Raw genomic sequence first — 19,397 nt, forward strand, 5'->3', positions numbered from 1 at the left:
TCCTAGCAGTCAGGTCATTAGCGACCCATAGTGGCTGTTTTTTACATTGTTAGAGTGTCTGTTCAGGTTTAAACCTGTCTGTTCTTAATTCTTGGTTTGGACTAATATTGTGTTTTCCAGCCCTTGATTTTCGGTTAGATCTATATTCTATGTGCATTACCTCTTCTTCTTCTTGAAGTTAATTGTGTTGAGAACTTGGTTCTAGAATAAATGGTGTGAAGCACTTTCTGTCTCTTCCTGTAGTTGCTTTGATACTCTTTCCTCTGTTGAGCTTTCCTCAGATCTTGTTTTCATTGGTTGCTAGTAAGTTTCCATAGTTTTCTATTACAGCATTATCTGGATGATTTCTTTCTGTGTTTGAATAGGGCTCACAGAATACATATGCACTCACCAATTAAACTCACAGGAGGTGGTGGCGGCCACAAGTATAGTCACCTTCAAGAGGGGTTTAGATAAAAATATGGAGCACAGGTCCATCAGTGGCTATTAGCCACAGTGTGTGTGTATATATAAATTTTTTTGCCACTGTGTGACACAGAGTGTTGGACTGGATGGGCCGTTGGCCTGATCCAACATGGCTTCTCTTATGTTCTTATGTTCTTAATTGGATCATGCCCTTTGTAGTAGTAGGTGAAAAGAAAAGAGAGACTATGCAGTGGAAGAAGGTTTATAATCTAATAGGTTGTGTGTCACATTTGGAGTCCACAACAGAAAACTGTAGTACATGTCACAATATTAATGGGAAGGAATGACTGGTGGTGTTGCTAGGATCTATATGAGACCAAAGTAGGCATCTAGGTTTGTAACAGTCCATGTTACTGTTAAGTAACGTATTGTTTTTAGATTAGCAGGCTGCCGAAAACAAGAAAAGGTTGGCCCCCAGTACCTGCATGTGGGAAGTGTCACTATCCAGCAAGGGTTGTAGGTCATTAATAATGCATTGAACTGGCTTGAGTTGTGAGTTGTAGGTGACCGCCAGTAGCATTCTTTTGTCTTATTTTTGGAAAATGTGTCTTTGGAATGTGGAAATCTGTTGATTTCCCTTGTGTATCCGTACTGTGATGTCCAGGAAGTTTATTTCCTGCATAGAGTAATTCACAGTTTGATTGATGGTGGGGTGGAAGTTGTGGAAAGCCTGGTGAAATCTCTCAAGTGCTTCTTTGCCATGGGCACAACCATGAGCACTTGCATGGTTCCACAGTATGCCAGTGTTTTCATGGTGGATCTAGAACAGCATTTTATGAACTCCTATCCATTGGCACGTCTCCTTTACTTGAGATTCATTGATGACATTTTTATTGTTTGGACCCATGGCAAAGAAGCCCTCGAGAGATTCCACCATAGTACAGATGCATGAGGGACACATAAGTACCTCATTATACTGGAAAGCAACAGATAGGCAAACATATCTACATGCCTCCAGCTACCACTCCAACCACATCAAGCAATCCATTGTGTAATAGTCAAGCCCTTTGCTATAGTTGCATCTGCTCGAACCCCTCAGACAACTGAAGGACCTGCAACAGACAGTTTTGCAACTACAATATTCTCCTGATGAGAAAGATGATTGGAAAGGCAAGAATGATACCCAGGGACAGTTTGCTACAAGATAAGCACGAAGAAAATGATAACGGAACAACACTGGTGGTGTAGTTATTTTACAACGTCGCAGTTATTTTACAAAGGAATTTCAAAGGAAGATTAGGAAGAGCGGCTGCTATATTGCAACTGATAATGAAGTTCAAGACAATGTATCCATCTGGACTGAATTGAGACCTAGGTTTCTCATCTCATTACCAATGCTGATTTCTTCATGCCTACTGCCTCTCTACATATCACACCTAATACAATCACACCTGCTATTGCCATTTGCCTGCTAACGTCATTTGGCATCTGAAATCATTTCACTTTTTAATATATAAGACAGATGGACTCACATTCTAGTTGTATCTGAAAAAATGTGACTCACAAAAGCTCATACTTTGTTAGTATTTAAGGTGCTACTGGATTCTTACTCTTTTCTACTGTGCCTGTTAGTGTAAATAATATTAAATTCAGGGTGGAGAAGCTTTATGCTGTCCACATCAGTTCTGTTAGTTTCTTAGTGTTTTTTTAAAAAATTATGATTCAGATAAGCTCTTAAATTCTCTTTCCATTAATGTTTTCTATCTCAGAAAGTTCAATTTCATTTGTAAATTAAGAATTTCTTGATTATTTATGGTAGCAATGACCTATTAGATAATAATTGCATACTTTAAAAGATGCAAATGAGAATCATGTTATCCTCCAGATGAGCCTTTGCTTCTTCTGACGTGTGGTTTTATATCTTTAACACTAGAGATGATGTTTTAAAAAGTGGAACATCTTGCAAATCTGCAGGTTTGGATAGAATATATATGCCCAAGTTGGACAAGAGAGGCAGTATTCGCACACCGTAGTATGTGAGCCAGTAAATATTTTTTTTCCTTAGGCGCTACCACAGCTTGCTTTCCCCCCTATTATTTTTTTTCTGTGCCTACCCGCTCATTTCTTTCTCCTGATCTTAAAAGAACGCAAATGCAGAGTCCTTATTTTCCAACATGAGAGAGCATGCAAAACTGAGACCATTGTATCAGGAAGCACCTTGCAATTGAAGCACAGCCTGTTCCTAATTTGCCAGAGAAGAAACATCCAAAATGAAAAGGATCACATGAAGAGGCTGTTTTTCTCTGAAGATTATTCTGAAATCATCCTTCTAATGTCAGCCATGAGCTATGAAAGCAGCTGCAGTCAGCTGATGGCTTGTGGTTCTGTTCGGATGCATGTGGGGAAGGGATGCACAGATTTTAAATGCATAATGAAACCCTTGTTTCGTCATCTGGAAGCAGGGATGCTAGCGGCTCAGGGGAGATGAAAGACCGTTATGTTGCTCTAGTAGAAGGGAAGCCTTGTAGCACAACCAGTAGGCTCTGCATGCAGCAGCAAAAGATGCACTAAGGAAACATGGCACAACTGTATTTTCTTTTTCTGGAAGGATAGAGAATAAATGCCAGAAGCAGGTAAAAGCCTGAAATGGACATGCTCCCAAGGATGCTGAAGTTATTGTGTATGCTCCACTGCCCTTTACCTCTCTTGGTACCTTCCAGAGAAATCGGTCTAGATTTATTTTTAGCTTCCTGTGTACCCAGCATCAGTATGACAACATAACTCTTATCTTTTATACATCCACAAGCAGTTTTTACTATATTTTCCTGTTTTCTACCAGTTGCAGTTTTCAAAGGATGTCACAGCCCTGGTAAGAAATGTATAGTAGCCATTTCTCTGATTTTGTAAGGCATGTGTTTCTTGGTTGATTTTGCAAGGAGCTGAACTGTGAAAGCCTGCAAGTTGCTTGAGAGCAAACTGGAGATCTGCTAGTTAGCTGGATTTGAGTTGTACTGTCGGTCCTGTTGCCTTTTAATGTGTGCCTGTGTTTGTTAGTGCTTTGGTTTTATTTCTTTCCAGTCTGCTTTAAAATATTTTCTTTGCACTTAAATAATGCTCACCATAGTATTTGTTGCAGTTGTGCATTAAGCGCCTCGCCCTCTAAAGCACTTTGCTCTCGGTCTAATGTTTATGGCTGCATTTGGGCTTTTACAACCTGTCTAATGCTAAGGCAGGGCATGTTGACTTGTCTGAATGGAGCATGTTATGATTTGAGCAGGAAGCTCTGTAATATGATACCACACCTAAGCTGTGTCCATATAAATATATAAAAGAGGCTGCGACGATTGCTGCATTGGCAAGCTGTGTGTTGTCAGCTCTTATTATTTCATATTGCAATTAAAGGAAGTCATCACAAAGTGTGAAATAATGGTGCCTAGTATGTTCTGGGGCAGACCTTTCAAGTATGCTGCTAGTTGTATAGTGATTGCTGGATTGTCTCTTGATAACAAAAGGTTAACATGCAGAATGTAAAATCAGATTTTTAAAATGCAAGGTAAGATGGAAATTATTATGCTTATGTAGAACATGCATAGTTTGTGCTAGACTATATTCCACTGTAAAGAAGCACTTATAGACAGCTGCCAAACCATGTATGTTAATGTGATATCTTTAGTGTTTTTGTTTGAAATCACTGCCAGTAGTACGGCATTTACAGAATAAGTAACACATAAGATTATTTGGAAGGAGGGTGGGCGTTGGCTGGCAACAAAGACATTAACCACTGTCTGTTCATGTTAGATATAGCAATTGTGCCTTTTAGAAAAGGAATCTGTATTGAGTGCCAGGCTGTCCGCATAGACTGCCTGCTTTCCTACGTTTCAAAAAAACAAATGTGAATTTTCTAGATCTAAATTCCTTGTTTAACCTGTCGAATGCTGCAGAATCCTAGCTTCCAGCATCAGAAATGCTCCAAAGGGAGGAATGTTTTGCAGCATGGTTTAAAAATATGTATGAAAAGAAATTCCCTTTCTGCTTCTGGTCACAAATTTCTCTCTTCCAATCACCTGCAGCAACTGGTAGAATTTTCTGTTAATCTTATTTGTATAAAACATGCTTTGTCCTTTTCAGAGACTTGCATGGTGCATTTCCATGCATGGGGAGTAATAACAGAAAGAATTTGACATTTCTTCTTTCTTGACTACTAATCCTTTAGCAAAGATCAGGTGTACTCTTATTCATATCTGAGAAGTCCTTTTTCCTTCAAGGAATTTTGCCATCTACAGGATTCATCTTTCTGCAATATAGTGTAGTTCTATTATTCAATGTTTTGTTTTATGTTGAGCTTAAAACCATTGGTCAAGGAAGCTAATAAATAAAAGGAAAGGAATATAGTGATGGATTTTCATTTTAATTCTGACTTAATTTTTTTTTTAAATCCTCTGTTTTACAGGCATATTCCCATGATGCCTACCTGAGAGGTAATGAAGCCTACAGTGGCAATGCCCACAATATCCCTGAACCACCACCAATATGTTATCCCCGCCTAAAGTCCACAGCTTCTGTCATGGCACAGCCTTTTGAGAAAGCACCTTCTGACTCTTCACTGGGAAAGCAGCAAACTAGTAGATCTGCTCGAACGTCAGCACAACCAGATAAGGCCTGCATAATGGAAATACAAGTGCCTCCATCCCCAGCAGAAATTGCAAAATCCAACACAGCTGTCTGTGTTTTCAATGAGACTGTAAGAACTGTTGTTGTGCCTTCTGAGAAGGCTGTAGACTTGCCATCCTGTAGAACAAATCATACCGGTCCAACACACTGGACGGAAGAAATGAGATATGGTTTAAAGGAACAAACCACTCTAAAAACAAAAGCACGAACCACATCACCACCCTCTTCAGTGACTACTGCCATTGTACTTCCTCAGACTCCACTTACAAGGCCATTAGATCCCGCTAGAGTGGTTAGCAAATCTGGAAGCTGCGGAGGGCATCCAGAAGGAATCTCAAATTCTAGACCTGCTCAAACAGCAGGTATGCCATCAATCACTACTAATCATTATACTTCTCCAAATGCCCACCGACACATTGACTGGAAAAACTACAAAACTTACAAAGAATATATTGATAATAGACGTTTGCACATGTATGGTTGCCGAACAATACAGGAAAGACTAGATAGTTTAAGGGCAGCATCTCAAAACACAATAGATTACAACCAAGTGGTACCAATTCGCAGTTGTCCACAGGTACGACGGAGGAGCACCTCTCATGATAGGATTCTGCAATCTGTTCAAGTCCGACAAAGGAGCATGTCCCAGGAGAGACTTGAGGATCCTGTATCAATGAAAGATTGGCCAAGAAGTGTCTCGCAGGATGCTCTAACCTCGCCAAATGTCAGCTCCCAAAGACCTAGGACACGGTCCTGGGACTTTTTAGGAAAGCAGGGTGAAACATTAGAAAACTTCCACTCAGAGAATCTTGTAGATTTAAGCAGAGAAAGAAGTAAGAGTTACAAATGGTCTGGATTTACCAAACCAGATGATCGCCGAGGTATTTATGAGAGATCTCGACCTCATGCATTTCACATGTCTCTTCCTAGTTCGCCTTTGGTTCCAGGTGCTTGTAGTCCAGACAGTCGGAGAAGTAGATCTACAGGGCCTGCCTCGCAGTTCCAAAAGGTCTCACCTGATGTAAAACCGCTGCAGCATCTCAGAGACTTGCCAGTAGCTGTTGGGGCTTCAAAGGCTGCCAGCATTTTTCAGGAAGGATCACCTCATGTAACAGCTAGAAGCACAAGAAGCAGTTCTTTTAAAACTTCTGTACCCTATGCAGCAAAACCATCACTCCCCCTTAATCAGAGTCGAGATAATGTTACTGCCAACGACCAAAGAGAAGTAAATCATATAAATCACAGTGGTTTATTAGATGAGCAGTCAAGAATGCATGTGGAAAGTGTACCAGACCACAAAACAGAACTAGGCATGAGCACCCTATCCCCTACTTCCTGTATAGCTGCAGCCAAATTTGTCCCTCAGATTCATGAGCACTTAACTACCTCTGTTAATTTAGATGTCTCTGTTAAAGAGATGGTTCAAGATGAAAGTGCAAAAGAGGCAAGGATGCAGGCAACAGACAATGTACCTGAGGATGCAGAAGCAGTTACCTTGCGAGAAAAGTCTCCTTCTGGCCATCAGACACCGCAGCCTTTGCGGCATCAGTCCTACATTTTAGCTGTAAATGATCAAGAGCCTGTCCCTGACACTATTTGTTGGTTACCCAATGATGCACGTCGAGAGGTCAATATAAAAATAATAGAAGAAAGGAAAGGCATTGGTTCCAGCCCTCCAGGAGACTCGTTGGCATCGATTCCATTTATTGGTGAGATAAAACATTAGTTTTCATCTTTGTGTGAATGTGATATCCACATTTCAGTGCACTTGAAGCTGTCTGGGATATAACCATTTAATTTTATGTACCCAAGTTCCTTTTTTGCATGGGAGTTCCTTTCCCACTAGCTGTGGTCTGTGTATGAATTCTGCAACCATATTGGTGAGCCTAATGATATGGAGCCTCACATGACAAAAAGCATTAAGCACAGATGTATAAAGGATGGCATTTCCCACCTAATGTGCATTTTTCTTCAAGATGAAGTGCCACCCTAGTTAGGAAAGACCCATGGGATTAGGGCCATTCCTGTGGCTAAAATATCCATATATACACTTCCAGTCTCACCAGCTTAGAAGGAAGCTTCTCCCATGCAAACATGGAAATGTATAATGGGGTCTTTGGTTGCCTTACTAAGTGTACTTGACTTTTTGTATATTGGAACTAGTATTATTTCTCTCAAAAATACTAAGCATTTGGAGGTAGCGTATGATCCATGTTAAAAAGTTCAATTTTATTTTTAAATGATTTGCTAAATTTCTCTTTCTGTGGGTTGTTTTGAAAGGTATATTCCATATTAAAAGACTCTTAATATATACATTGACATTCACATTGCCATTTATGACTTTATTAATTTAGCATTCAGTAGTTGCAGTAAAACTTTTCCCGCTAGTAGGCATGAATTTGTGTATGTGGGCACATCTTCAAACTTTGGAGTGATTATAGAAGGTGATTTGTAAGTAAGATAATGAGAAATGGAATAACCAGGCAAGTTACGAAGAACACAAATAAGGATGATGTTACAGAATGATTCTCTAGGAGCTGAGTGCTTGCCCTGTCTGCAGCCTAGAAAGCAGGGAGATCATTCTTGTTATGTAAGACAAGAGGCTCCCATGCAGGAGCTGGCAAACGAAGGTCATAGAAATATGGTGAATAAATTAGAAAGTGGGTGGGTGGGGGATAAATGTAAAATGCCGTTAAACTTGAAGAAAAGTATCTTTCATTATGCATTTGATGCAGTAATTTTATTTAGGCTGTGGCATACAGTTGTGTGTGAGTCTTGAATTCTTGACAGTTGTTCTTTAACTAGAGTAATGACTTGGTCTTATAAGAATGTCGCCCCTGCACAGGTGTGCTGCAGTGTAGTTGCACAGAGAACTGACAGTTGCTGCAGCTGATATATGAAGGTCAGCTAAGTCATGACATTGTTGCAAGGATTAAGAACAGGAAGGCTAGTGGAAGTTGGATGCTTTCTTGCCCTGTTCTTACACTACAATCCATGGGAACAATTTTCTCTAAAATTGGTAGGTTTCCATGTCTGGTTTTAGTTGCTGTACAACAAGCCCAGCAAGCAGCAGTGAAGGGAATAATTCACACTGCTTACTAGCCTACACAGTTTTTATAAGCCTGGCTAAGTAATTTTTGACCTGAAAGAAAACAGAAAAAAAAACACCAGCCCTTTCAAATCACAAAACTTTCACTGGCTTGCTATAGATGAAGTAGGGCTATTTTTGTAGCAGGAACTCCTTTTCATATTAGGCCACACACCCCTGATGTAGCCAATCCTCCTGGAGCTTACAGTAGGCCCTGTACTAAGAGCGCTGTAAGTTCTTTGAGGATTGGCTACATCAGGGGTGTGTGGCCTAATATGCAAAGGAGTTCCTGCTACAAAAAAAAGCCCTGGATAAAAGGATATTTTACATTGAACCTTGAGAAATTTTCTTTGGCTCTAGGATCCAGCCACCAAATTTAGGCATTTGGCTTATTTTTCAGCCTTTGTGGTGTTATATTTTAATTACCAAATTTTTATGATTATTGCTACAGCAAAACCTAATTCTAAACACTTCACAGTTTCTCATAATTTGATGACCAATTATGGTTGTTTAGAAATAAATGCACTTATTTATAATTATGATTTTTAATATAAATGCTTATTTATAAATATGCTTATTCATTTATTCATTCAGTTTTTCATTAAAATCTTCCTTTTCTGCCTAATTGGGACACAAAGTGGCTTACTACATCATTGTCCCCTCCTCCACTTTATCAACAACAACCCTGAGAGGTAGGTTAGGCTCAGAAATTGTGATGGACCCAGTTCACCCAGCAAGCTTCTGTGGCAGAGCAGGGATTGGAACCCAGTTTACTGTGCTGCCTGAAATATGGGGGTAACCCTGAATGTAATTGCATCAGAAACCTACCTTACCTTCCCCCAGTTTCTGATAATGTAATTATTGCTTTAAAAGGCTTCATAATTGAATATTGGAACCAGTGTAGAAAACCGCTGTTTAAGAAATAAAATACATACCCCAACATTGAATGATGTATTGTTGACATATAAGCAAGCACTGCACATGAATTTTTATGTCCTATAACAAAACATGTTGTGCTGTGAAATGATAAGCTTTGTACTTCCACTGAGGACTGCCAAGAGGCACTATGATAAAAGCACTGCTGAAAGTACTGAGCGCAACAATGAAAACTCTAAGGGCTGTTGCAACCTAATGCCTGGGATTTTTAGAGCTGTCTTATACATCTGGAATAATACAGTGTTGAATGGCATGGAATTGCAAAATATTAAAGTTACTGTCCTTACAGATTTTTAACGACCAGATGTATTGTTTCATTGGAGCAGTGGGATGGGGGATAATGGGTCTCTGCTGAGTGGGAGTAAAGAGAAACAATGCCCTGTGCCTTAGCGTGGTAGGCAATGCATGGTGCCAGGGGAGGCAGGGACTAGCTTAGAGCAACACCAGGAAAGTACCACATGCAGCTGTTGAATGACCAGCGGCACCAATCAGAAGAAGAAGAAGAAGATTGTTGATTTATACCCCACCCTTCTCTCTGAATCAGAGTCTCAGAGCGACTTACAATCTCCCTTATCTTCTTCCCCCACAACAGACATCCTGTGAGGTGGGTGGGACTGAGAGAGCTCTTGCAGCAGCTTCCCTTTCAAGGACAACTCCTACGAGAGCTATGACTGACCCAAGGCCATTCCAGCAGGTGCAAGTGGAGGAGTGGGGAATCAAACCCGGTTCTCTCAGATAAGAGTCTGCACACTTAACCACTACACCAAACTGGCATCAACAGCCTATTACTATCCTCCATTCCACTTTATCAGCCACCATTTGGACCAACACTGATCTTCAGCACAGGATCTTCGAATCTGGGCTTGGTACAAATAGACTGCAGAGGCCGTATACAATCTTTTGCCAGGGTTGTCCCCATTTACTGTTACCATCATCTGTTTCTGCTGTGACATTGACTGGAACTGAACATATTTTCCAAGGAGGCTTAACAAGTTTTGACTATTTAAAGAATTTTAATAGTTGGGCATGTGTGTCACCTGGCCTGTTTATTTTGGCTGGGATCCAGTGAGCTACTTATGTCGTGCCGAAGGGTTTAGACATGCTTGGTGTGACGCTTGACTCCTCCCCTCCCCCTTTTGGATGGTCTCTTCTGCTTCAGTAGTAGTCTGTCATTTAGTGTGGGAGAGGGTGAATAAAAGATAGCTCTTTGGATTTCTTTGAATCCCAGCCAATAACAACAATACTTAGCATTTTGTGACTTATTAAATATTTGAAACAATTCACAAATAATATTTCAGTGAACTTGTAAATTAGGCCAATGGAATTTTGCTGATGGAGAACTGAGGCTGGGAGAAAATGGTTTTTCTTGAGATGAGGTTGGAACTGGGGATTCGCTTGTCCACACCCACAATCTCTGAGCCACTGCACTGAATTATATTTTGGCTAGCTTTGTATCTCTTGGTGCTTTTCTGAAAGCTTGTGAACCATACTGTGTTCAAAAATTTAGTTGAAGCAAATAGTTTTTCTGCTAGGCTGTAGTAGGAGAAGAAGAGTTGGTTTTTAAACTTTGCTTTTCTCTGCCCTATGGAGTCTCAAAACAGCTTACAATCACCTTCCCTTCCTCTCCCCACAACAGTCACCTTGTAAGGCAGGTGGGGCTGAGAGAGTTCTGAGAGAACTGTGACTGGGCCCCGTGACTGGCCTCTTACTATCCTCCATTCCACTCCATTCTGGTACCCCCAGAAGGCCAGCACCCTATGCAATTGCCTAGTTTGCCTAGTGGCAGGGCCAGCTCTGCAAGGAAGCCTGGCTACTTCCAAAGCCCCTCACAGCACCAAAGATCTTATGGGGGCCCTACAGCAAAGTTTCCTTGTTGGACATCCTTGCCATCAGATATGTTTTGTAAAAAGAGAAGGAAATAGCAGGGAAAGATGCTTGTAAGTAGAGTTGGGATGCAGGCAGAGAACAAGCTCTCCCAGTTTCCACCCTACTTCCACGGTTAACATGGGATGTGTGACTAGGTTGAACTTCAACATGTGCTTGAAGTGAAAGTAATTCATTTTTCAGTCTTTGGGAAATAATTTAAAGTGAGCCTGTTCTGAATGCAATCAGCAGTGTCTTGCCCATCTGGAACTTTAAATGGTGATGTCCTTGCTAATGAACTCAGTTTGTCCATGTTATGTGTAAAATAATGAAAGAGCTGGATCTCATACTGCCATATTAAATCTTTTTATATTTGAGGGAACCCTGCTGTTTGATTCCTACTCACATAAAAAGACCCACTGTGGCAGCATAGAATTCCACTGTTCCTTTTTTTCTAATGAGCATCACTAGCCCTTCACTTGGTGACACAGTTACATTAGTCATCACTCCCCACAATCTATGACAGGTTTAGTTTGAGACCATTGTTCCTTATGTCAGTTGCAATGGCTCATATTTATGCTGCAGACTCATCTATAACACATTGATAACCTACATTGTGTGTATGCCGGTGCTGAAAATGAAGAATTAGAGGCTGGAATCTCTTGACTCAGAAAATTGCCAGAAGGGAATTGGGTGACCCACCCACTATCCCACAAGACCCTCTAAACTGCTTTAAGCTGAGATCTGCACATGTATGCTACTGTTGTGCAGTCAGAAAAAAACATGTAGCAGCACAGAGTTGAGCTCACATGGCTGGGATTTTTAATTTAACTGGCTGAAGACAGTTTCCTTCCTCTTAGCCCCAGAAAAGTCCCCATTAATAACTTTGCAGCCAAAGTTCATGCCCTTCAGTCTGAATCCCATCATAAGGTCTTTAGTACTTTGAACTCAAGAATGAGCCTATCTTGCCACTTTTATCTCAAGGATGTTTCTGTCCTTTTACCTTGCCATGGGGTAGCCCTGACACTTCTGTACTTGTTGGAAGCAAGGCTGGGAGCAGCAGTGGCTTGGTAGATAGTGGTAGCCAGCCTGGCCAACCCAACTGGAAGAGAAGAAAAGAGGGCTGCCTGGAGCAGCATGCCCATCAGCAGCCTGCAGATGGAATTCAGCGCTGCTTCTGCTGGATGATCTAGCAGAGCAGCCAAAATTTTGACAGGCGGGTGCTGTGGTGGACCTTGAGACTGTCAGTTTTTTGGAGGGAAGGAGACAGGTAGGAAGAGATGGGCGCTCCCTAGAGAGTGTCCTTCGTAAGTGCCAGATACTCAGGCCTGGGAGAATGTGCCTGACCTGTGGTGCTAGCTAAGCAGCCGCAGAGAGGGCAGTAGGGAGAGAGGAGAAATAATTAGGGAGAAGTTAATCTCTTTTCCTTTTCAGTCTGAGGCCTGTCTAGGCCCCACAAGGAGGCTCTGGAAGTTGACCCTACTAAAATGGCAGAATCTCACACACCCCATCACAGGGACCAAGCAAGAGACTCAGTGATGCATCTCAGATTTTCTTGGCACACAGCATCACAGTCCCCAGTATTCCCTTTACTGTCATATTTCATGGTGTTACTGGATGAAGTATTCAGAGGAAGCTCAAAGCTGTACCTCAAAAGCTCTGGTAGTGGGGCTAGATTCCCTTTGCCTTGTTGGGTGATGATGTTGTGGTTTGGTGGGGTGGGACAAGACTATCTCTCATATCTGGCCTACTTTTCCTTTCTCCAGCAAGTTCCTAATACATTCCCTCATGCACTATTTGATTTGCCACCTGAACAACTACTGCAGGGGTCAGCAAATGGAGCCCTTTGGGTTGGATCTGCTTCCCTCTTCTTGACACCAAAAAAGAGGTCAAACCCTGCTCACACCAAGCTAAATTTTCTAAGCAGTTTTGGAGGAATAGCATCTTCAGACTTTGAACCTTTCTTCGGGAGCCTTTTGGCCATAAAAATGACTCAGTCTATGTCAACAACTCAGCATCTCTTAGCCATTTCAGTGTCATTGTCTTCCATTGCCAGAGCAAGTGTTGGCAGCTTTCATGCTTCCAGTTAAGACTGCAGCTTTCAGAACCAAGATGCATTCACCTGACAGCCAACTTTCATCCCAGCTACACTTGAAATCAACCAAGAGTCATAAGAGTTTGTGTGACTTTAACTGCTATGAAACTGAACAAGAAAAAGAGGAAGATGAAGATTACAGAATTTAGAATACCACTCAGTATGTGGAACTTCCTGTCTCTGTCATTCCAGCTCCAACTGTACCATCCAGCATGGTACCACTTAGCTTCAGCTTCCTTGGTACCAACTTTCAATATAATACTATTACAGGCAAAACAGGTGCTTGAACACATGTACCTGGGCTTGTCCTAAAAACCCCTCTTCTTGGCTCAGGTTCATTACTGCCTTAGCAGAAACAAGATAGGGGAATAAGGCTTTCCTCATTCACCCTTCCTTCCTGACTATCAGTTGCCACTGACTACTATCCAGTGTCCAGGTTATCGATTAAAAACAATTCCTTGATTCTTGAGATTGAACTTTCTTCTTTGCCTGCTTCCACTCCACCCATAAAAGATTCAATCTCTGCTTTGAAAAAGTGCCACCATCATCACAGATCATATTCCCATTAGCTCATGGTCCCAAAGAAAGATGTGGGTATATCACTAGTTACAGATTTCAGAGGGGTGAACAAATTATGTGTAAACAGTGAAGAATGGAACTTCTGCATAATCTCTTGCTGCTGCTCAGTGAGTATTGTTCACATCCATAAACTTAAACTTCACAGACCTCAACAGAAAAATTTGGATTTTAACATAGGAAACTACCATTTTGTATCTTCCCTTTTGGACAATGTATGACCCTTCAGATATTCACCAAATGGTGTGGTGGTGGTAGCAAGATTTCTGAGACAGCAAAATATGTCATATTTCTTTACATAACTGAGTGTGTCCTGTTTAGCATCTTCCAGTAACTCCACCACCGCAATATACACACCATCCTACATTGCTCAATACCAGGGGTCCCCAGCATAGAGCCTATGAGTACCAACACCTTTTGAGGCACCTGCCACATGTCTTTAGAAAGTAGATGGGGCCAGGTGGGGCTTTTGTCCAGCAGTCTTCTGATTGGTTGTACAGATTTTTAAAAAAAACTGCTTTTGTTAGCATCAGCCACCATAGCACAAGGATTTTCACTGTGTGACTGAAAGTGTTTATGCAAGAAAATATTCTTGAAGGCATTGTGCTAAACAGATTTTCTGCCTGACATGCTGAAGAGTTACTATTAGAGTTATGCATGACCTCACTCCCTGACATTTTGTGGTTGACTCCACCTCTTGTGGCAGCCATTTTGTAGTTGTGGCCAGCACCATATGTCAGAATTCCAAAGGTGCCCACTGACTCAAAAAAGGTTGAGAACTCCTGTTCCATATATTTGGGTTCCTCTTTCAAACCACAGAATTCTCATTCCAGCTTGTGCTCTGTAGTTTGTTGCAGCAGTTCTCTTTATTAGTACTAAACAAGCCTTTTTACCCTGGCACCGGGTTACCATTGTTTTCAGTCATGTGAAACATTTTGCCAGACAGCCTTCAGCCTTCATAATCTTCTCATCTTTATGGCACTCACCACTTTAGTTATCATGCTTGCCCACCTCCCCCATGTGCCCCACTTCAACTATGATTCCTGTGTCTTTTTAAACCACTATTGGGCCAACAACACACTCTCTGTTGGTGTTACTATGCAATGTTTTGTTGTCTTTTCATTGGTATATAACCTTTTGATCTGCAACAGGCTGTCTTATTACATATTGAAGTTCCATATATTAGTCAGAACCAGCCATTCCCCTTTGGATTGGAAGCCCACTATGCAGGTATCACAGTCAGTGGCTACAGACTTCTGCAGAAGCAAGAAATAGACATGACATCCTTCATTCTGCTTCATCCCAGTTCCACAGTTTAGTTTATTGCACATGTTTAGGAGATACTATATCTATGAAATATTGCCCTGCCTGGACATCTAACATTAGTGTGTCCACCACATCATGCTACTCACAGCAATAGATCTTTCAGGTGTAGACAACTTATATTGGGTGTAATTAAAATCAAATAATGAAAATGAAATGTGTTGCCTAACCATCAGAAGAATATAAAATAAAATAACAGTAGTCATTAGATAAAAAGAAGAGGGATTGGAAAAATATAAAACAAAGCAACAGTAGTCATTAGATAAAAGGAAGAGGAAAGAATTCCTTCCTTCCTCCCTCCTTCCTTCCTTCCTTCCTCCCTCCTTCCTGAAGTGCAGCATTTTCCTGGATGCTGTGCATACAGTCCAGATAACCTCTGTCATGATTAAGCTCATGATATCATAGAACTTGTTGAAATTAAAAACAAGGAATCACGGAGGTTATGTGGTGGAGGCCGCTCAGAATACCAGCAGTGGGATTAAATGCCAGTTAAAATTATTTGTATGCTCTGTCATGAATTTGGAGTGCCTCTTATCCCTGCCAACAAAAGTTCATATAGTCAAAGCGATGGTATTCCCAGTAGTAATGTATGGCTGTGAGAGCTGGACCGTAAGGAAGGCCGAGCGCAGAAGAATAGATGCTTTTGAGACGTGGTGCTGGAGAAGACTCTTGAGAGTCCCTTGGATTGCAAGAAGATCAAATCAGTCAGTCCTAAGGGAAATCAACCCAGACTGTTCCTTGGAAGGTCATATGCTGAAGCTGAAGCTCAAATGCTTTGGCCACCAAATGAGAAGGGAGCACTCACTGGAGAAGATCCTGATGCTGGGAAGGACAGATGGCAAAAGAAGAAGGGGACGGCAAAAGATGAGATGGCTGGACAGCGTTACTGATGTAACAAACATGAATTTGAGCAGAGTTCGGAGGATGGTGGAAGACAGGAGGGCCTGGCATGACTTTGTCCATGGGGTCACAAAGAATTGGACTCGACTGTGTGACTGAACAACAACAGCGACAACTTATCCCTGCCTGCCTGCCTTTCTCCTGGGATTCACGTCCTATATGTGCATCAGAACCTACTGGTCTAGAGCCTTCTGTGCTCCTTCTCAGTTGACCTGTGTGAGTGAGCATTGTAGACTCCCTGGTGTTGTAATAATGCCTAAACATGCGAATCAGTAATATAACCTGGGATCCATAGAGCTATTTAAGGGAGCACCCAGAGCAGAGTTCCCTCTAAACTGAGTTAGTGTGAGCTAGCTCACAGTTTTTTTAGCCTCCGGCTTACACATATTTGTCTTAGCTTAGGAAGGATGGCCCCAGAGCAAACTAATTTATGCAGTAGCCAAATTGCTCGCTCACAGCTTTGACGCCAGTAGCTCATGAAGTAGAATTTTTACTCCCAAGACTCCACAGCTTAGGGAGAGCATTGACTCCAAGGCTTGTGAATTTTAACTTTTTGGGAAGCAGGAACCCTAGAAACTTTTGTCATGTTCAGATTGCTGAGGCATCTCTCCTGTGTCTACTCTGAAAGCAGAGCAAGATTAAAAGCTCTTTAGGTGAGTGGAATGGCTTGCACAGTTCTTTGGACCCTGGCTGTAATAATGAAGTCTAAAAGACACCTGGAAGAAGCTTATGTTGGCATTTAATGTTCTGCTGGTGTCTTAATGCAAGGCTGAGCTATAGCTGAACAAGAATATGAGGACAGGGGAATGAGACTTTCCTCATTCAGCCATTATTCATAGTCTGGTGTTTGTGCCTTTTTGTAGTAGAAGATTTGACACCCACACAGTCTCTTTGAAATATCCTTTTGCTCTCGTGTGTGTTGCAGCTCACTGAAATATAACTTGAGCATCAAAACAAAACAGTTATTAGCAGTACTTTTTTTAAAAAACTGCTGAATTAAATAGTGAAGAATATTTAGTATGATTTTGTTAGATTATGTAATCGTATTGGGGAATATATACAAGCCTGTCATTTTTATTGTTACTGGGAGATTTTGAAGGTACTTTTCAGTTTTTTCAAACCTACCCTACTTTCAGTTATGATGGTCTTCCCTCCATTTCCATCCCTCACACTTCCTTACAGATTGGCCACAGTGAAATTCACTGCAGGAGTCCTATGTCCATTTTGAACTAATAGGTAGTGTTTTCAGCCAAGATTTCCTGCATCCACTGATCTGCCTGACATTACAAATGCATTGATTTTGTGAGCATTGGTACTTTTTTATTCTTCTTTTAAAAACAGGGTTTTTTTAAAAAAATGACATGAATACAATTTTCTATATCAGCTGAAAGCATGTTTAAGAGAATAGTTCAGTGTAAGCTTTTTTAAAAAAACAAAAAATCAACATGACAGAGTTTAGTTAAAGAAAACCTGATGCCAGTTCTTAAGAAATTCAGAAATTCATTCGTTATGAGTTGAAATGTCATATACCTTGGGAAAATACACTGCATTGTAAAAACTGCCGTAACCCACAGTATTTGAGTGGATTTATTTCAAGTCCACTTTTTCATGCCACAAGAGAAGATATTTTGAACTTTGATTAAAGCAACTGAAACATTACTGAAAGCTTTTACAAGCTAATAAGAACAATGTGTGTTTTGAGCATCTGCTATTGTAGACTATTTTTTATTTATTTTTATTTATTTAGAATTTATATCCCGCCCTTCCCACGAGTGGCTCATGATGTCCCCCCCCCGAAGTTGCTTTTGAAAAAGGGTGATTGATAACCAAGAGAATCAGATTGATAAAATTTTTCACTACTTTGTCTTTTAAATATTTATGGAAAAAATGAATTTGAAGGGAAATATTTTTGCTGTGAAACATGCATATGATACTGGACATTATCTCTGGATTGTCACATTTTTACTGTCATCTCAAATATTTCCATTAAATTACTTCTTCCAGTCTCTGTCAGCATCCAGTCTCTGTCAGCTGAGTTACATAGTCCCCCTACTCTTGAAAAATATTGTTTATTTTTTAAAAAGTGCATGTGTGTCCATGCATGCATTGCCCAACTTTGATGCTGCAGGCCTTGCCTGCTTAAAACAGAGCCGTCAATTACTGCTTTAAAACACAATGCAGTACGTGCTGATCTGTTCATTCAAAGAAAAGAATAAACCTCTGTTTGTGAATGCTTTCAGATCTGAATGGGCCTTTCAGAAGCACAGCGTATTAAAATGCATAGCACCTAGAATCCAGTCCATACATATTAATTATCACAGTGTAACATGCTTTGGTCTGGATTTCTCCAGTTCTGTCTTGGCTAAAGTGAAGTTGTTGGAAGTCTCTTCTTTTTAAAATTCTAACATTTCACAGATCAGGATCTCCTAGATTAATCATCCTGCATGTTTGTTTTGCATCTTGGCAATTTCTCAAAAATACAAAACAAAACTTTCCAAATTCAAAGATTCTTTGAATGCTGCGGGATGACCCTTGTTGCTGTAGAGACTTCGAGGTGCTGGATATGTACAGACTGTGATAACTTATATCAGCAATTAGTGGAAGCTATAATTGGTATGTAACAGTAGCAACTTTTGAAGTATGGATTTCTTACTTTAACAGGAAACTGGATGGCTTGTGTTTAGTGGTGCTTTCTACTTTGCCTGGAAATTCATTATAATATGTATGTTGGGGTGCCCCCTCCCCCCAATTTTAAAGAAATTGGTTTTGTTTGTTCTGATTTCATTTCATGTCACTTACCTGAGTGGCCAGATGGTTTATAGAACTTTTTATAAACAGGTGACAAACTTCCTACTTAAATGTAGATTCTTGTTTAAAAGAGTATTTCATGAAGGAAGAAAGCACTGTCATTTTATCGACTCAGCATAGCCTTTGCTCCTTTCCTAGACATGTTGTAAATGTGGGACATACTTGATGTTGTCCTATGAATAATGTGAATTTGAGTGTGAGTATTCTGTAATTCGTGAGGGGGGGGGGATTTTTTTTTTTAAGATTGGCAAATGATTGTATATTTATTCTGTCTGTCCTGGAATGCGACTGCAATATCTGTGCAACTCACAGTGCCATCCTAAGCAGAGTTATACCCTTGTAAACTCACTGAACTTAGTGGCCTTAGAAGGATGTAACTCAGCAGAAGGCAGCACTGTTCACTGTTGTGATCTCTGGTATTGCACTGACCAAGAATACTGCGCCTGTCGTAATTATGTATGTGCTGATATGGCAAGTCTTGGAGCATTATCTTCATGTGAAATCTTACTAATTTGCTGCATTATGCACTAATTTACATCTGCTTTGCAGATGAACCAACTAGCCCTAGCATTGACCACGAGGTTGCCCACATTCCAGCCTCTGCTGTTATTTCAGCATCTTCCTCACGAGCACCCACCATCACAACTGTCCCTCCTAGCCCCACTTCTCTTGTCCCTTTAATTCGACGTCAGCTGTCACATGACCATGGTAAGTTTTCTAAACATCTTGTGA

The 19,397-nt window shown here is 40.8% G+C and overlaps 1 protein-coding gene across 4 annotated transcripts in view; it reads left to right on the top strand.

Annotated features, from left to right (window-relative positions):
- Nucleotides 1–19,397, top strand: part of ARHGAP21 (Rho GTPase activating protein 21) — a 176,375-nt gene that overhangs the window by 124,648 nt on the left and 32,330 nt on the right. Inside the window, exons 1-4 of one of the 4 annotated variants that reach the window (XM_060248354.1) lie at nucleotides 2,580–3,038; nucleotides 3,245–3,274; nucleotides 4,856–6,785; nucleotides 19,215–19,373. In XM_060248354.1, coding sequence (XP_060104337.1) covers nucleotides 4,970–6,785; nucleotides 19,215–19,373 — 1,975 coding nt within the window. In that variant the 5' untranslated portion in view covers nucleotides 2,580–3,038; nucleotides 3,245–3,274; nucleotides 4,856–4,969. Of the gene's footprint in view, nucleotides 1–2,579; nucleotides 3,039–3,244; nucleotides 3,275–4,855; nucleotides 6,786–19,214; nucleotides 19,374–19,397 lie in introns of those variants that run through there. The other 3 variants (XM_060248351.1, XM_060248355.1, XM_060248353.1) reach the window with 3 other exon arrangements.

This window comes from Heteronotia binoei, chromosome 10 (assembly GCF_032191835.1).
Source record: "Heteronotia binoei isolate CCM8104 ecotype False Entrance Well chromosome 10, APGP_CSIRO_Hbin_v1, whole genome shotgun sequence".
Lineage (NCBI taxonomy): Eukaryota > Metazoa > Chordata > Lepidosauria > Squamata > Gekkonidae > Heteronotia > Heteronotia binoei.